The 19285-nt window shown below is 36.1% G+C and overlaps 3 protein-coding genes across 3 annotated transcripts; 1 reads left to right on the top strand and 2 right to left on the bottom strand.

Moving 5' to 3' along the window:
• Window positions 1-6904: 6904 nt before the first annotated feature.
• LOC113275977 lies at window positions 6905-9093 on the top strand. The gene is made up of 3 exons (XM_026525571.1): window positions 6905-7521; window positions 7868-8057; window positions 8691-9093. The coding sequence occupies exons 1-3, from the start codon at window positions 6938-6940 to the stop codon at window positions 8895-8897; spliced, it is 981 nt and encodes a 326-aa protein (XP_026381356.1). The 5' UTR covers window positions 6905-6937; the 3' UTR covers window positions 8898-9093.
• Window positions 9094-9146: 53 nt separating this feature from the next.
• On the bottom strand, window positions 9147-14135 carry LOC113275975. The gene is made up of 13 exons (XM_026525570.1): window positions 13557-14135; window positions 13355-13471; window positions 13170-13234; window positions 12900-13005; window positions 12508-12579; window positions 12279-12338; window positions 12029-12158; window positions 11743-11933; window positions 11429-11613; window positions 11186-11313; window positions 10781-11055; window positions 10293-10536; window positions 9147-10108 (listed from the first exon to the last, which is right to left on the bottom strand). Exons 1-13 carry the CDS (start codon window positions 13833-13835, stop codon window positions 9351-9353), a joined length of 2610 nt encoding a protein of 869 aa, XP_026381355.1. The 5' UTR covers window positions 13836-14135; the 3' UTR covers window positions 9147-9350.
• Window positions 14136-14852: 717 nt separating this feature from the next.
• On the bottom strand, window positions 14853-16986 carry LOC113275974 (HVA22-like protein a). The gene is made up of 5 exons (XM_026525569.1): window positions 16695-16986; window positions 16559-16585; window positions 16190-16312; window positions 15536-15788; window positions 14853-15229 (listed from the first exon to the last, which is right to left on the bottom strand). The coding sequence occupies exons 1-5, from the start codon at window positions 16748-16750 to the stop codon at window positions 15155-15157; spliced, it is 534 nt and encodes a 177-aa protein (XP_026381354.1). The 5' UTR covers window positions 16751-16986; the 3' UTR covers window positions 14853-15154.
• Between the last annotated feature and the right edge of the window lie 2299 nt (window positions 16987-19285).

Below are 19285 nucleotides of genomic sequence, written 5' to 3'. Positions count from 1 at the left end.
ATTGACTTAGATGTGACAGTTCTCTCAGGTGAATCCAAGCTTTTAGAATCATCTGGTAATTTCTGAACTGGTACATTATTAGAGATAGACTCGTCCATAATCAGATCGCCACAAACACATACTTATAAGGTCTTTAACGTGTTTGCCTGCTCTGATACCAATTGAAAAGGCAGGGGTCTAACAACACCATCCAATATCTCGCTTAGCATTCTATATGGACTAACTCCGAAATACTTTCTAGAGAATCAACTAGATAGTCAGACTCAATCTAGGTAAAAGTATCTCAAGGAGTTAATATCTCTCTCTTGTTTTGATTTACTCAAGCTAATAAAAATCAGCGAGTCTTTAATCAAACACAAGGGATAACTTGGATAGTACCAAAGACCAATATCCAAGGATCAATCAATGACAATCAATAACCAAAGGTTGGATTACTCTAATTGATGATCTAACGCACAACCTGTATTATTTCAATTATAAAGATAAAACTATATAATGCGGAAATATAAATAACACAGACACCCGAAATTTTGTTAACGAGGAAACTGCAAATGCAGAAAAACCCCGGGACCTAGTCCAGATTGAACACACACTGTATTAAGCCGCTACAGACACTAGCCTACTCCAAGCTAACTTCGGACTGGACTGTAGTTGAACCCCAATCAGTCTCCCACTGATCCAAGGTACAGTTGTACCCCCTACGCCTCTGATATCAGCAGGATACTGCGCACTTGATTCCCTTATATGATCTCACCCACAACTAAGAGTTGCTACGACCCAAAATCTCAGGCTTTGGCAATAAACAAATCTGTATCCCACAGATAAACCCTAAAGGTTTTGTTCCGTATTTTGATAATAATCAAGGTGAACAGGAACCAATTGATAATCCGGTCTTATATTCCCTAAGAACAGCTTAGAGTTATCAATCACGTCACAATAATCTTAATCGTATGGTAGCGAAATAAGATGTTGCGGAATCACAAACAATGAGACGAAGATGTTTGTGATTACTTTTTATATCTTGCCTATCGGAGATATCAATCTCAATCCAATCAATCTGCTTGTACTCGTACGATAGAAGATACAAGATCAGATCACACAACTACGATAAAAGCAGTATCGGTCTAGTTTCACAATCCCAATGAAGTCTTTAAGTCGTTAACCTGGTTTTAGAAGAAGAAAACCAAAGGTTAAAGGAGAACCGACTCTAGTATGCAAACTAGTATCACACGTGAGGTGTGGGGATTAGTTTTGCACAATACTAGATGTCTCCTTTATATAGTCTTTCAAATAGGGTTTGCAATCAATGTTAGCTTAGTAACAAAGCATTCAATATTCACCGTTAGATGAAAACCTGATTTAGATTCAAGCTAATATTTCTCAACCATTAGATCGAAAACTTAGTTTGTTATACACACTTGACAATGCACGCTTCTAGGTTTGTTAACCGTACCCAAACGTATGCACTTGTTGGTTCAACAACAGTTAACCAAATAGTTAGCCATATGAGCATTTCATATCAACCATGTTCTTCTTCACCATAACTAGTTCAACTGACTTCAAATGAACTAGTTAGAGAGTTGTTCAATTGCAAGGAAATCTCATGTACTACACAAGACACAATTGAAGCAAAGATGATTTGATTCACTTGAATCGGTTCATGAACTTTTATATCCACGGTTTGCAAACTGCATTCCTTAGTCTTTTTAAGTTTAAGTTCAGAAATCATCTTCATATATATAACCTCTCAAGTTCGCAGACTAGGTTCGCGGACTTAAGTTATCGGGTAGAGTTTACAAACTCCAGCAGAAATTCTCGGGTTTGAGAACTTCGCCGGTTTGTGGACTAGGTTCGCGGACTGAGTTCGCGGACTTAGATTCACGCAAGTAGTTTGTCAACTCCAGCAGAAATTCTCGGGTTTGAGAACTTCGGCAGTTCGCGGACTGAGTTCGCGGACTTGGCTCACGCCATTCTTCCGGTTCTCTTGATCAACAAAGTTCGCAAACTTTGGTTCAAGGAATAAGACTTATACATAAATGTGTTTCCACAACAATGCTTATGTCCGCCATTGGTTATGTAATCTAAACTCTCATTTCAATCATTGAAACATTCTTAGATGACGTTATACAGTTGTTACACCATTTCTCGTCAAAGAAATTTTCAAGATGATTGAAACATATCATGACTTTCGTCACATGGTAAAGATAAACTTGATCGAAGCGAAAAGCTTACCAACACATATTTCGAGATATAGATAGGCGAGGTATACTCGGATCGAAATACCAAATGTGTAAAATCCAAGTCTATATATACAGCATACGACTTCTTGTCTCAAAGAGTAGGAGATAGAGTAGATAGACTTTTGAGTGACAGATAAGTTCAAGTATTCACATACCTTTTTGTCGAGAAGTTCCACCGGTTCCTTGAATAGTTCTTCTTCTTGTATGATGAATCGCCATGAAGTCTTTGAGCTCGACTACCCTTTCTATCCTAGTCCGAGACTTAACTATAATAGACTAGAAATCAAGACTTATAGTTTTGATCACTAACATTGACAAACATGCTTGAGATAGCAACGCATGCGATTTCGACCGAGCAATGCTCTAACATCAAGATATAGTTTTGACAACTAAATTTGGCAACTTGATATAGCAACACTTGTGAGTTCGACCGAGCAATGCTCTAACATATGTACCGATGGATTATACTATAAATATCATCTTCAACTTCAAAACATGTGTTGCACCTATGAAAATGAAAAAAATTAACTAATTTTTTTAAGTACAACTTATATCGAATGCTGAATTATACTGTAACAATCAACTCAAATGCCAAAATAAGTGATAAATCTACTAAAATCGCAGAACCAAATCAGTTTTTTTAGTATAACATATATGTATTGCTGGATCAAACTGTAACAATCAACTCAAATTCCCAAACAAATGATGAGTATATGAAAATAATAAAACTTATCCAGCTTTTTTCAGTACATCATATATGTACCGCTGGATTACACTATAAATATTACCTTCAACGTCAAAATAAGTGTTGAACCTAAAGAAAATGAGAAAATTTAACAAATTTTTTTAGTACAACATATGTGGAATGCTGGATTATACTGTAATAATCAGCTCAAATGCAAAAATAAGTGATAAATCTACTAAAATCACAAAACCTAACCAGTTTTTCCAGTACGGCATATATGTACTGCTGGATCAAACTATAAATTTTTTTCTTCATCTAGTTCTTGTGTATGACCACTTCTTTCTGTATCATTATCTTGTTATTCTCTTATGCACTTCAACCTTTGTTCTCAGCATCACTGAACCAAATTTCAAATGAATTCTTGTTGATCATATCTTTAGAAGGAAAAAAAAAATCTAATCGGAGGAAAATAAACCCGAATTATGCACTAGTTGATAATAGAGAAGATAGATCTGAAGATTTTGGAATTATCCATTCAAAATCTATGATGTATTTCCGTTCGGATCTCACAGATTGTGAATTTCAGTTTCAATCTCGTGGATTTATGAAAGAGAAGAAGGATCGGGCGTTTACTAGTATACGCACGTATAAAGTAGGAGTAGCCGGGTATTTTATATTTATGGACCCTAAAATAAATTTAATTTCCGGTTGGACCCTATAACAAATAACTATATGGACTTCGGACCTTCCAATAAATTACCCTTGTTTAAACTGTGTAAGTGCAAAATTTGTCAAGGGAAACAACTCTCATTTTCCAGTCATATAAAAATGCTAGTTTCTAAAAGCTCGCTCTAAGCCTATAAAATGTTAGAGACAGCGCTGCATGCAACCCAGAGTACCTAGCATTCCTGGAAAACCCTAATTATGTTTTGACTATTGACTCTATCAACATCTATCTGACTTGGTTTTCGTAGGAAAGTTGAAGCAAAATGGTCGACTACTGTTTCTCAAAACATTTTGAGATACCTAAATGCAGTTGTTTTGCTTTTACATATGTACTTCGCTGATATCCCATAACAAAATATTCAGAGGCTACAATGATCTTTTGTTCGGAACTAAAGCCTCGTACATGATCATATTGATATAATTAAAATAAAGGTTATACCTGACTTTCTTCAAAATCCCAACAATGCTTGCTCACGATTCTAAGAACTCATTATCTCCAGACTCAAAATTTCTAAGATCGATGTCACCCAAATATAGTAGTTTCTTCACTTTCACCAATTCCCGCCAACTAAAAACACCAAGTAGCCGGTCTAATAGCTATGATCCTTTTAATCAAGTTGCGGCCCGTGCAGAATCGACGTTGAAAATCTGCATTAGAATATACACATCCATGTTTAAAATAATCATGAATCAGTTTTTCATGGTAAAAATGTCGATCTTTCCACTCCCATGTTCAAGTGAAAACTTCTTTTGGCTCTAAAGGCGTTCTATCATCCCTGAATATAACTGTAACATAAAGTTTTGCCGCCTTCTAGCCTCATTTTCCTCTTCACCCGATTGAAACAAAATCTATGCTCTTCTTCGTACTAGGTTTTATTCATTTCCATATCTTCCTCAAAAAAACCAAAATCAGGATTCATGGTTGAAAATTTAAAGTGATTAAGATTGAGAAAAAATTGATAACATAAAAGAGTGTTGTGATTTTGGAGGATAAAATTGGAAAATATATACTGAAGTAAAAAAATATCAGTTGGAAAATTAATAAGCTGCTAACGGCTAGAATTAACTCGGTGGCGTCCTTGGTTCTACCACACGGTATAACTTTCGTCGTGCCCTTCTTGTACTGGCGTCAATTACATATTACCATTGTGGCAAACCATGTTCTGGCCGAACTAATTTTTAAATTTGCAGAGTTTCATAAAAATTGCCCTAAGTTAGCTAGAAAATCTCATATAAATAAACGGTAGGCCCATCGGCCTCCTGTTGGTACCGAGGAGAGCTCTTTTCTGCAACTTTCAATGAGTTAATAAAATCTTCTTTTTCATCAACGAAAAATTAAAAAATATATAGATGTCATGTCAAAAGATTTCATGGCTGCTAATGGGGTACCAGTTTATTGGGCAGGGTACCAACCCATATAAGACACACTAATAAATCCTCTGTCTTATATGAATTTTGGCACCCTTCCAGGCCTCCACAGTAATCCGGCACCCCCATCAGCAATGTCGTAAATTTTGGTTCACGTTATAGATTTTCGCGAGACATTGACTTGTCTTTGAAGCGGATAATACTTTTCGTCCATAGCCAGTCCAATGACCACTCCGGTTGAGGTCAGAGTTTTTTTTTTTTTGTAATTTAGGAGTTATCGGTAAGGCCTATTCCTATGCACAAGGTTAAAAAAAAACTATTTGACATACCAGGTGTCATGGCAAATGAATTGCGCCACTATGTGAAAACCACAGAGTGACATATATTCCAGCGAACGATATTGATAATATCGCGAGCGATAAAGTCATTATCGCCAGCGCTATCATGAATATCGCTCGATATTAAGTCTAGTCACAACGGCTAGTACTTTATCGCTGTAAATATGTAATTTTCAAACTCAAAACTTACCTCCAAAATTTTTGTGTGCAGTTTTTTTTTATGTTTCTCTCTTTCTCAATCTAATTTCTCTATTTCTCTCTTTCTCAATTTAATTTAATTTTTCTATTTTTCCCAAATGGCAAAATTTCAAACCCAACTTGATTCGGCAACGCAACTTGATTTTTCTGGAGTAGTGCTCGAAGGTGTCGTTAAGAAAATATGTGATAGTTATTAAGAAATAGGTAAAAGGCAAAGAAGTCTTCAAGTTTTGGATATTAACCAAGTCAAAACCGCAACTAAGCAAAGTCAAGGAAAAGTTCAAGGCAAGAAAAATCAAAGCAAAACAAATTTGAAGCCAAAGAAGAAGATAAACAAAGGAAACTCCGTTCATCAGCAAATTGATTGGAAGTTTGGTGAAATGAAGAAGATTAATAAGATGAAGAACATTGTCCCAAACTTTTATTTTTAAAGTCTATATTTTGAATTATTATTGTTTAGTTTTATGTCTTGTAAAATAACTATTAATTAATTCAAAGTTTAATGAATTGAGCTTAATTCTATTCTTTATTCAATCTCACATTTGAATTAGAGTTACAAAGTTTAAACTAAAGTCCGCACAACACCTTCGTTGAAGTTCCATCATGGTTTCATCATCCTCATGTTTGGACCTTGTTGCTGAAGTAAAACAACATACCTAATAACTTCCTTGTTGATTATAGTAAAGCGATGACTCAACCCTGAAACATCACAATTGTTGGGGTTCATTGTTTGTTCTTGAAATTTCCCAAAAATCCTTTAGCAAAATGTTTGGGGACAGAATTCATCTGCGAATAAAGTCTCAGTAAAAGAAACAAAATTCCTGCAAATACATTCATCTTCCTATATAGTAGATTTTGGTACTCGCCCCCTAATTCGACTTCGCCCGTCGGCACGATTAACAACTCTTTGATTTTCGACAGCATGTTGGTTTGCTATGAACTCAGCCATGTTCATATTATCATCCATGCTCTTTGAGGAATTGGAAGAGTAATGAAAAGAATTGGAGATTGAGAAATTTTAGAGAGATTTGTAAATTCTAATGTAAGTTGAAATGAGTATGAAATTGGGTATTTATAGATGGAAAAAATTGTAGCCGTTGGATGAGGAACTGATAAGCTATGATCAACTCACTGAACGACATAGTGACCATCGCTGGCGCTGGAATGACCAGCAAGCGATGGACACTTTATGTATGCCTATATATTATAATTGACATATAGGCAGATATGTTTGGCACTTTGACATACCCATTGTGGATGTGCTAAAGTGGCAAAATCAACGGTTTGACTTGGGCATAGGAATAGGCCAAGTTACAAAATCACTAACCTCACACTATAACTGAGTTTACTTAGAAGATAGCCAAACCAAAAGATCAAGAAAAATGCGGAGCTTGAAACTACTATCATCCAAATTCGCACCAAAATTCAATGATCTCTCATCAGTAATTCTTAAAACCCTAACGGGAAGTAAAACCCAAACCCAAAATCAACAACTGAGGTTTCGATCTACAAAGAAAAATGGAGATGAAGAATGGAATGATGCTTGGGAAACAGCATGGTTACCAGAAGAAAAAGAAGTATCAGAAGCAAAAACCAGAGCTCCATGGGAAACAACTGATGTTCATTCTCAATCATCAGAAGAAACTAGTGATGTAATTCTTCCATTAAATAATGGTTCTGTTGATCCTGAAACTAAAGCTTTTGTTGAAGATATGACTGATAATTGGAATGAAAGAAGAAATAGAAACCCTAAGTTATCAAAACAGAAGAAGCAACAACAAGAGAGAACAGATAGTAGTAATCTTTATAGTGTTGAGAATATAAAAAGAGATTATAGGTTGAAAAAACAAAGAATACATTCTGGGTTGTGGATAAAAGAGATTGAAAAATTGGAAGAAGCTAAGTTAAGTGGTGGTGCTGGTAGTGGTAATAATGATATTGATAAATTACTTGATAGCTGTTCTGAGTAAGTTCTCCATCTCTAGTCTGTGGCTCTTGCCATTTTTGGATTGCACAATTGGTGTTTGAAATATGGTGCGTGTGAGTAAGTCAATGTTTTCAGTTTTTGTTACTAGATTGATTTTTGGGATTAGAACTTGCGCTAGGAACCGGTGCTAAATCAAAGTAATCTTCTTGCGCTAGGGAAAATGGAGTTGTAGTAATCTTATAATTTCAATTCTTAACTCTTCACAGTAAGACTACTAGATTAGTTCTTAACAAATGGCAATGACAGTTACAGGTTTTGCAATTTAGTGGGTTGCAGTAAGATAATCTTTGCCCCTTGGTTTCTCTAACTTTAACACTAAATGCAGGATTTTTGACTCCACCAACAATGAGTTAGATGATACTGAAATTCCAAGTACTTCAGAGTTCAAAACTAAGCCAGACGGGTGGGAGACAACATCCAAAACTCAAGATGGGAATGTGTGGGAGATATCTCAGAGAGAAGAAGACATTCTTCTCCAAGAATACGAGCGTCGAATTGCGTACTGTAAATTTCAGGTTTGCCAAGTTTATGCACTAAGTAGATATAATGTATTCATTTGTTCAGGGAAGGTCTTCTATTTGAAACACTAAAAGGCTCCTTACATGAGTTACTTTTCGTTTTTAACATCAACGGTTTAACTAAACAATAGATATAGTTCAGCTGCAGCAAGAGGGGGTGAGATAATTTGGTAGGTAGGGCAGGATTGCCAGTATGAATTTATAAGGTAAGATTTGGACTTTGGAGAAGAGTTCCTGGCCATTCCGTCTCACAGAGAAAAAGAAACATATTAGCTTTTGCAAATGTAAGATTTTTTTTATTGGCTGCCGGTATAGCCCTCAAAGCCTTGTTTTACCGTTTAAGATTTTGTTGTTGCAACGATTTTGCTTCTTTATAATTGTGTTCTCGAACGATGTTTGTCCGAGTTGGTTGCTTAATTATCTGAGGCGTCAAGTTTTCTTCATTATATATGTTTATTAAATGGGACAAGGTGGGGTTTCTAAGATAGGCAAGAGATGACCCCATGAAAGGGTGAATCTAATATTACCCAATTCTTCTTCAGTCCATGTCTTTGGCCCATGCATATTAACTTCCAGGCATATTCACTTTCTATTTTATCACTCTAAGGCTCTGGTTTCGTCCTTTTGCAGATTGTGAGTTTTATCAAGTCTCACATATTTAGCCGAAGACGACCTATTGATGGGTGGAGGTACATGATAGAAGTGTTTGGACCAAATGCTCGTAAAGGAAAGGGAAGTGCTCCCAGGTTACCAAGTTTGTCTGATGCGTCAACTCAACCTTACAACGAGGAAAAAACGTCATCGGTGAGCAGCCTCTCCCCTTACAAAAGGAGGTAGTTTTTATAGGAGAAATTTTTTCATACGTACTATGGCCAGTATGATGTATAGGAGGTGATGTTGGCCTCCATGTATTACATAAGCACAAATTTGGTTTATATTGAATTGCTTTAGTTGATTATTACTCCAAATGGCGCAAAAGAAACTGTTATTTTTGTTCTTTGCAAATTATGTAAAGGCTTTGGTTTCTTAGTCACTTTTGTAGTTAAATTATAACGACCAAGATGGCACATAAATTTGCTTCACCTGTCCCGCACATTTTACTTTTATATTCGAACATAAAAGATCCTTCCGGTAAGTAATTCAAAAAGGCGCCTTACAGCTGCAGCCTTGCTAAATAAAAAGTAAATACGTCAAGCTTAGCTATCAAAAACAAAACTGAAAATGAGTATTCTACATGCTTTCCTCAATCTTTTCACTAATACATGGACTCATTTTGAGCTGCCATGCAAACTAGTCAGAATCTGGGTCTGCATATACAATATCTGGACAAGAATCTAGATCAGAGTCATCATCTGGCGTCTGTGTCTCTATTTGTTTCCAAGACAGTGGTTTAGTAGTATCACCACTAGGAACTGCCGCAGAAATGACTCCTTTGGTCAACTTCATTTGGTTTCCTTCCATAACAGTAGATGCACCATCTTTGCTATTAGGATCCAGTGCACTACTTTCCGCTACGATTACTTTGTTAGTCGTTTTATTCTCCCTTTCACCACCTCCTACACTAATTGTGGGCTCCATAACAGCTTCGCCAGTAGTCCCAACATCTCCACCTGAGGGCGCTTGGGCTCTCTCTGACTCGACTACAAACTTATCTCTCTTTACTTCTTCTGCAACCCCTTTACCATCGCCTTTTCCTGCTGGATAATCTGTAACCGTCAGCTGAACTTCCTTGGTAGAAGGTTCAACCACTGCATCTTTAATTTCCTGATCTGTATTTTTAACTGGGGCCTCAGTTTCTTCTCCATTCCCTAGCCAGCTTTCATATAAGTCATCATCTGGATCCGGTTCAGTCATTCCCAGTATGCCTCCCGAAAATCGGCTTTGCTTAGAACTAGAAAATATGCTATTTTGGTTAAACCCTTGTCCAAAAGTTTTGTGGGTGCTAGAAAAATCTGTCATTGGAAGGGCCCTAGGATGTATGAGCACTTCCAAGGCCAAGAGTGCATGAGCACAGAATTCAGCGAGTTTTGTTCCTGTTTCTTGCTTTCCTGCAAATCATATTTATACAGATGTAGAATTAGCAATGAATTGGAACACAATATAGGAAGTAACTTACACCGTTGCAGATGGCGGTTTTCTTTCAATGAACAATAATTAAGACACCTCATGACTATGAATGGATCAAAAAGGTTAAAAATGAGCCGAGTTTCCTCAATCACTTGGGAGAAATACCTCTACGAAAAAGTTCAAGACCCCTGGACAAATATGGGGGTCGGACACGAGATGGGGACAGAAGAGATGCCAACAATGCATGCAAGACCGCAAGCTGCAAATTTGCCCAAGTTCTCTGTTCACCAGATGAAACGTAAGCGTTTTTATCCTCACTGGCCCAACCTCCATCACACACATTTGTTGCAACAGTTATCAGAAGTAAATCAACGTTTGATCGCCAACACTCTGATCTCAAAGCACCGCCCTGCAAAAGTTCTATGGTCATTTATATCCATCACCCAGTCAACCTACAGTCTAAAAGTAAGGGAAGCTTCTCACTTTATAACAATTTGTTTTTCACCAACACACCAACAAATCGAAAACCTTCTTATATATGTTTCACTTTGACTATTTTTGTTAAGGGGAAATGCAGGTTAAAAAAAGAAAAGCTTCAAATGGTTTTAACCCTTCAGCTGAAATTTTAATGAATTACAAAATAAGTACCCTACCACTGTAAGAAGAGCTTCTAGTGCTTGTAATGCAGCTATCTGAACAGAAATAGGAGTCACTGATTTGCTTTTGAGCAATGCCACCTCCAAGTTAACTCCACTCTGTTGGTCCCCACGTACAGTTCCATGCTTTCTTTTCCTGTTGCCGGGTTGATTTAAATTAGTTGCAGGTTTTGCATTTATGCTGGAGGATGCAACACTGTTTTCATTGCGAAGGGATTCCAGATCTACAAAAGCATTGTTGATTACTTCCTGAGCGAGGTAAAGTGCCATTCCTGCTCAAGTATGCAACTTTATTAACCAGTGACACCATTAAACATGATTACAGGTATCAAACACAAATACTCCCACAAGATAAAATCCAAAAATAAATGGAAGAAGTGTATTTAAGAAATTGCTGCATACCAACACCCATGGATATCAGTAACATCTTCGTGATTGAGTACACTTTTATCCTCAACGGAGGAAACGCACATCTCTTGAAATATGTTGTTAGAAGTCTGACAACATCTGCAGCGTAGGGCAACAGTTGACTGCCAATGACATGGACAACCATTTAGAGAAGACATCCACACTAATTTTTCAACTAACAATGACCAGTTAAAGCAGGGAAATCTTTCTCAAGAGTCATATTTCTGTAAAGGTTACCTGCGCACTCCCTTGATTATTGCAGTCAGAAGATCCAAGCTGTTCAGTTGCAAACCTGGAAGCTCTGAACAGATAAACTCTTGTTGCATGACTGTCATAAATGGCATCAAGGCTTCTGACAAAGAGCCATCGACTAGCAAAACTCTCTTAACTAGAGCTAGTAAAGGCCGAACAGGAATAGTCACCTGCAAGGCAAAAAGTACATGACAATTTCCAATGAAAATTAACGTCCCAACTAAACAGTCATAAAAACCCACCGAACAAAAAGAGAAAAGAAATGAAAAGGAATTACAACTTTACTATACATTCAGCACCTGAACAGGATAAGGGTTGGTTAGCATTGTGCAACAGCATAACATTAGCGTAGAAACCCTGGATAGTAGCAATTTCTCGGACCTATTTTCTGCTGGATTTGAGGTTTGAACTGATAGATTACCACCTAAGGGAGGAGGGGGTTCCTTTCCTGGTAGAACCAAGAGTCTAAGAAACTCTCTAGATGCACTATCTGCAAAATATTCACATGGAGATTTAGAATGTCAGTGAGACCAAGGAAATGAAAAGGCAGAATCCGTGATATCATTAGATGGATTTTCTGGGTACCTTCTTCTAGACCCTGAAAGGCAGCAGTCAGATAAGCGTTTACTGAAATTAAATTTTTTTGCATCACCAGCGACCAGCTTTCCTCATCTCCCCTTATCTTTGGGAGCAACGCTAAGCAATCAGCGAATTTCTAAATAGAAACAAAACTCCAGTTAGACTATAACCAAGATGTTAAAGGAACTCTAAAGTCTCCAAAAGTAGCCGAATATATGATTGTGCAAAAACACATATAAATACAGTTAACACTCACCTTCAACATGACAGCACTGCATTTCCCTGACATAATTTTTGAGACAATAACAGCTTCAACCTGCGAAAGAAATTATACTCAGTTTAGCATGTATGTACCAATTAGACAAAACAAAACACGGTTAAATAATGAAACAAACCAGAAATCCGAAGAGAAGTAAATAACTGCTCAAGCCCAGAATTCGTCTTGTAAGCTGATGTAGAATGAAAGTTCAACATGGAAAACTCACACTGTCATAGTGGCGATGCACAGATGCTGGGAAATATTTAATAAGGGTGCATAACAAATCAACTGCTCCGTCCTGCACAAGCAACACAATGAGTATTGATTATCAACCACAGTAGCTAAAGCAACGTTTGATTAAGCCAATTAGATAAAGGACAACAGGAAATATGTAATTTTTCGATTTAGCTTAAACTATTAATTACGAACAGGAACCATGCAAGTCACCCTAATACTCAACTACACATGCATTCAACTGACTTAATGATTCAAGTAATTGGTTCACAGCAACCAAAGGTTTCATAACAAGAGTCTCCTGTTAAGTAGTTCTGCTTGTAGCATGTGTAGATAACAGAATATGTACTTGGTGACCAACACAGTATAACAAATGCAACTAACCAACACAGCTTCCGAGGACTCTTCAGCTAATTGCTTCAGAATGGGTTGTGTAAGTTTCCCAGCGTTGTTTGTAGCATCTTTTTTCATAGTTGAAAATCCAGCCAACCTGTTTCCAGAAGTGAGATCACTTAAATATGTTAACTGCTCACCATGCATCAGTAAACAGGTCGGATAAGCCTCCAGTACAGTACTGTTCAATTAATTTAGTTCACATTCATGTCAAGTCTTGAAATTTGAGTTAGACGTACGAGAAAGTGGATACAAACATACCTTGTGAACATATCAGATAATGAGGCACATGTGGCGACCTTCACAAAATGTGAATCTGAAGACGACTGCTTCAAATAAGATGAAAAATCAGCCAATCAAAACATATGCAGCTAAAACAATGATTCCTCAAACAATCTAACAACGTATTTACAAATATCTAGAAGTAATAGGATACGAAATAAGACCTGAATTTGAGAGTGAAGCTTTTGGAACCACAGAGAGTATGACGCTACAAATCGATCCACACTACATTCTTGACAAGTAACCCCAATTAAACAGATTCCTGCCCAAATTTTATCTGGCTACGCCACACAAAAGTAAATCAAAATTAACAAAAATAGAAACCTTTTTGCTGGAAGCAAATTCAGAATTTTTTTTAGGGCTTACCATTTTGCTAGAAGTGAGTAGAAGTAATCTTTCAACCCAAGAATCAACAGTAGTTTTCCACTTATCCATATGCTTCTGTTCAACTGGTTCATCATTATTACTACTAACACATTCAGAAAGAAGACCATGAGTTTTAATAGTAGAAACAATATATGATAGCTCTGACGGGCTTGGAATTGGGTGTTTTTCATCTGGTAAATAATCCTTCATCAATGAACGAAGTAACTTAGGTTTTAATCTTATATCATACATATCATCAAAGTACTCAAAAACCGCCATTACAGAAGATTAAAAGCTCAATCCTCTCAAAAAAAAGAAAAGTGAGTTCTGAAAAGGATTGGAGAAGTTAGGGTTTTAGTGGTTAAACCCAGAAAATACACAGCAGTAGCCGTTACTGTATTTTCCGAGTTCTAGGGTTTTTCTTTACGTGTCGAGTGTTGGATGTTTACGTGTATCTAAATTCTCTTAACCTAAAATTTTAAGCTCAGTCACAGCCCACGAGCCTGCATCCGGGTTGGGAGTCTTCGTGTGTGGGAATGTTTTTTTTCAGCAGCAGTGCGACTCTGAGAGTAGAATTCAACAAGGACCACACAACTCACTCCAGGCGGGTTAGACGAGTCTACTAACTACTATAGCAATGGCATAAAGTTAGGCAGGTTGAGTTTGGTTCGCTTGGTTATCTTCTCCCACATTTAAGTACTGTATAATTTAGATCAGCAGCACCAGCAAAGATGATAAATATGAAATTTCTATTTATGTTAGATATCCAAAGGAAAATCTTTTGGCGCATTCTGCATGACTCCTCACCAACGACAAAGATGAAAAATTAGAATAGACACATCTTTGGCGAAAGATGTGAAATAGGACCGTTCAAACAAAGAAAATAGAAAGAATACGGAGTCGTGACGTAGTGCACAAAGACCATATGGCTCCCAGGGAATGATCAAAGAGCTGATATTTTGCATTTGACATCAAGTCATCAGACTAAATTCATCAGACTAATGACACAATGACAAAAAATGTTCACATCCGGACACCAACACAGCTTCCCTCTTGCCTAAGAAAATAAAGATGAGTGAAATTTTTTTAAGTACTATTTAATCCAAAAGTCAATTCAGAGTTATCAACAGTGCCTGATAACGCAGTCCTACTTACGGGTGCAAGTAAGCTCACACTAATTAATTTTCATTTTTCACATTTTTCATTCAGAATCAATGGTCCAGTAATCAGTAATTGGCCTGTTTACTGAATCTCATCCTTAACTGTGTGGACTGTCCAGAAGCATAAACCAGTGAATGACAAAAGCTGATACACAATAGGCCTCATCATCTCCATTACAACTTAATTTCTCTGTTGCTAATCAACAAAATAAACAGACCGAGTCACTGTAATTACATTGTCTACGAGATATAAAAACACTATTTCCAACAACCTAAAGAAGGGATCTCCACGATATGGAGGATTAAGAGAAAACAACTAAAAAGTAAGTCTATGAAGAGTTAACACAAACATCACGACTAACATATAATTTACGAGGTTTTCCACCTAAGCTGAGGATAAACCGACTTGTTGGAGATTTCTACAAAAAGGTTACGATCTCAGTAGTATCTATGACTATAATCCCCATCAAATATATAATTGCTACTGCTACTGAACCTTGATTCCTTATCAGCCTGCAGAAACAAAAGACATCAAATGGAGATAAAACGTCATACTTTGTGAGAGTAGAAAAGAAACTTCAAGCTACGGTAGTGTTGCAAATTCAGAAGATGTTGAAATATCCACTGATTTCATTCCATGAAACAGTAATGCTACATTCACTTTGCTTGCTATACATGTTGTAAGAAAGCAGAACATTTTGAGTCTGTTAACAAGGCTTCAGTTTGTTTCAATTGAGACTTACTTATGTGTCACTTTGTAAGGAAATAAACTAGACAATATAGTAAAGAAGTAAACAGAGTTTTAGTTAGTGGGAATACCCTGCTAGTGCTAATGAGTTTCTCGAGGGATTCTGTTCCATGCTCTTGTATATACTTCTCTGCAGCAGTTAACACGTCTTCTGGCTTAGCTAAGTCATTTTTCTTTCCCCATGGAACATGCCAAACATTAAGGTTTGGTGGATTGACATATATCGGTCTAACAAAGTGCTCATAGACATAAGATGCCCCACTGAAGTAAGGCAATACCAACCAGCCAGTGGCAATCAGCTTCGCATACGACCAGAATGGTAACCTAATAAAGCGTAAAGATGAAAAACATCAATCAACCCTTATATCTGTAAATAAGCACTTTGAAGTTTCTTGACAATTTCCAAAAGCAGAAACTACACAAGTAAGAAAACTTGCAATATCTTGAAAGTTAAAGAGGAAGGATCTTACATTGAAAATTGATTCCATTCACCCAGTAATTCAAGATATTGACATTAATGGCGTAATTATATTCACGAAAAAATTACATTAACCAATATGAATTCAGGTAAAGCGTTTCTGTGAACAACATGTTTTTGAACAAATATGAGGTCTAAGCAATGTAGTTTTCGTTCAATTGTGATAGTACATACACCAATGTAAACAATTCAAACAAGGGCCATTTAGAAAGCTTATAGTCGAGAAACCAATCAAAGGAAACTTTACCATTCAATGAGTTTGGCAAAAGTAAGCTCGAAGAGAGTAATCATGGAATACAAAACCCAATATGTTAGCCATTGTTGATCGTCAGCTGGAGTCTTACTCTCAATTGCTTGAATTGATGCATGTCTAATTAACAAGAACAAACATACAATTAGTAAAAATAAAAAACCCTAGACAACATTATTTTGTTCCAAAGATAAAGATAGTAAAGGGACATACATAACCCAACCCCTAAAATCTAAAATCTTCTGTATGATATACATAAATTACCAATTTTAAGTATAACAACTACTAAAAAGAATTTCAGGATACCCATATTACAACACAAATAATAAAAACAAAAAGACTTTGCCCTTTTGTTTGAACACTTACAGGGGATACACCAGAGTGATTAAAGGCCTGCAAATACAAACATAGTAAAAAAAAAGAAATAAAAAATTAATCACAAGAAGATGTAAAGTTTGAGAATAAGAAGATTTGTGCAGAAATAAGAGAAAAATGAAAATACCCAGCAAGAATATCAAAGTTCTGAGCGACCACCTTGAGAAAACTCCCTAAACCCATACCTTCTCTTTTCTATTTCTCCAAGATTTTAGTTGATCTTACTCCGCTAACTAATTACTAGTAACATAATCTTATCAGGTTCTCTGACTGAACTGAGAAGAAACTGAAAAGGTAGTCAGTGCGTATAATAAATGGTAAAACCAAAATAGAAAAAGACCAGTAAAATTCTTCACCAGAAAAGACTGAAAAGTGAGTTTTTACAGAGGATTAGGTGTGGTGCACTTTATTGTTTTGTGGAGGAGTGAAGACTGAATTTGGAAAAGGCTCATAGACTTATTACCTCAGAGGCTCAGAGCCTAATAAATCACGGATTTACCAATGTGGTAAGTTTCCTTTTGTTTTATGGGCTTAAGTTGTAACGTTTCTTTCTAGTTTCTTTCTTTGTGTTTATTAGGCTTACATTAGTTCTTTCCTTGTCGTTTTTTTTGACTTTGTTGTCTTCTTTTCTTTGCCGGTTCTCTGTACACGTATCATTTGCTGGCAACCCAAGTGGAACAATGGTTGAGAGTGTGAGACTACATGTCGACTACGGAAGGATCAAGGATATCGGTGGGCCACTTTCAAATTATACATCTGTGGATGATAAGGGCAATTCGTATAGCAATCGATGAATCAAAAATCCGTTTGAACCAGGTGGATGGTGCAATTTATACTACGGTAAAAGTAGTGGGCGGTTGACCATCAAAAGTGCGGATCAGCTGAATCTGTTTTCGGTTCAACCAAAACCTAGCAGATGATATAAATTTATCGACGGATGTTGTGAAACAGCGAACGGTTAGTTTTCCTAAAGTAAAAAACAGTCATTCTTTTACCTATATAAACTAATATCATTTTTAAACAACCATTCATACCGAAATTCACTTCTCTTGAATTTTTTATTCTAAATCCATTTCAAACTTTTAATTTTATTGTTAGTGAAATGTTTGAAAAGATTTTTAAGTCCAATAGTTTATTAAGCAAAAAACGTAATTACAAATAATTACAAAAGGGGACTCCAAAGCCCCCAACCCCATAAACCAAAGGGGTTAAAAAAATTAGCAAACTAAAAAAATCCCAAAAGGCTATCAACCAAAAAATCTTCTAGAATATAAAGCATAGTTCAGACAACTTAGGCAAGATAAAGGACGCTCTGGATTCATTCTTACGAAAGCTAAATCTACGGTTGTAAAATGATCAGTTTAATTAACTTTCAGTAATAAATGTTCTATTTGATATTTTATAATAAATATTTCTTTAATTAATCAAATAAATATATTTTCATTAATACATAATAAATTTATTTAATTTTAAATAAGTAGACAATAATAGTGGTTCTGATGGTGGGCAGGGGTGGTGGATCGGCGATCTGAAAATGGTGGAGTGATTACGTTAATGGTGGTGGTGGTGGTGGAAGAAGTAGTGGTAGTGGGATGAGAAAAGCGTCCTAAGGTAGATAAATTATTTAGTTACCATTGATTAAATTTTTTTTATTTGATATTAGTTTTTAAATTTATTTTTCTTAAATTAAAATAAATATTAAGGGACAAATTTTTCTAGGAGGAGATAAATTAATAGCTGTTCCAGGGAGAACATAAATCAATAGTTGTACTTTTAAGATTTGTCGGGTCTTGGCAGGAAAGAAGATGAAACCTATAAAAAAAATTAACCATATACGAGGCTACACACGAATCAATTGTAATTGATTTAGTTTCTCATATCTCTCTCTATTCCCATTTTTTGTCACAATTTGTGTTTCTGCCATTTTTCCTCGACTTCATGTGATTTTTTGAGAGACATAGTTCATGGTAATAGGTAAAGAGAGAAGATAAGTAGATAAGAAACGAAATGGATCAAGAATTACAGATTATTAAACTTTAGGAAAATGAATAAACACAAATTTATGTAAACTTGGAATAACTTATACCACCTAAGGGAGAAAAGTAATTCCTGAAGCTGGAAATTTTTTTAAAATTAATCTAATTGATTTTGAAGTAATTTTGTGTTTTCAGTTTGTTACAAATTTGGTGAACGATCTTTGATGATTTATTTCTTTTCGAAGTACAGACACTACTTTGTTTTGAAGAAGTGAATGAAGTAGCGTTCGACTACCCATAGGCCCATAGGATTTTGAAGAGTTGGTTAACAATTAATTATGTTTGTCTCAAAGGATTGCATGACTTACAGACATAATACTAAAAGATTTGAGGATAAGGGCATGTTTATTAATTAACACCTCAAAAATATTTGGACTTGGATCGACTGGATGATTTTTCGCAAACAATTATGATATGTATGAACCGATGGATATATTCGAAATACATATCATTTCCCGTGCCGTTACGACACGGGTTAAGCCCTAGTAAATGATAAAACAGAGAAAAAAAGACTCTATTTGCGTTTAGCACTCCCTCTCATTCTTCCTTTCTTCTTGGTCTTAGAAAAAATAGCATCCATAATACCCGTAACTTCAATACCATCCAAAAAAAATTCTTCTTACTCCTCATCAGAAGTAGAAGTAGAATTACCCGGTGTTGAGGGGTGATTTTAGGTTTGAGG

The sequence above is a fragment of the Papaver somniferum genome, chromosome 4 (genome assembly GCF_003573695.1).
Source record: "Papaver somniferum cultivar HN1 chromosome 4, ASM357369v1, whole genome shotgun sequence".
In the NCBI taxonomy this organism is placed as follows: domain Eukaryota; kingdom Viridiplantae; phylum Streptophyta; class Magnoliopsida; order Ranunculales; family Papaveraceae; genus Papaver; species Papaver somniferum.
This window is presented reverse-complemented; position numbering and strand designations above follow the sequence as displayed.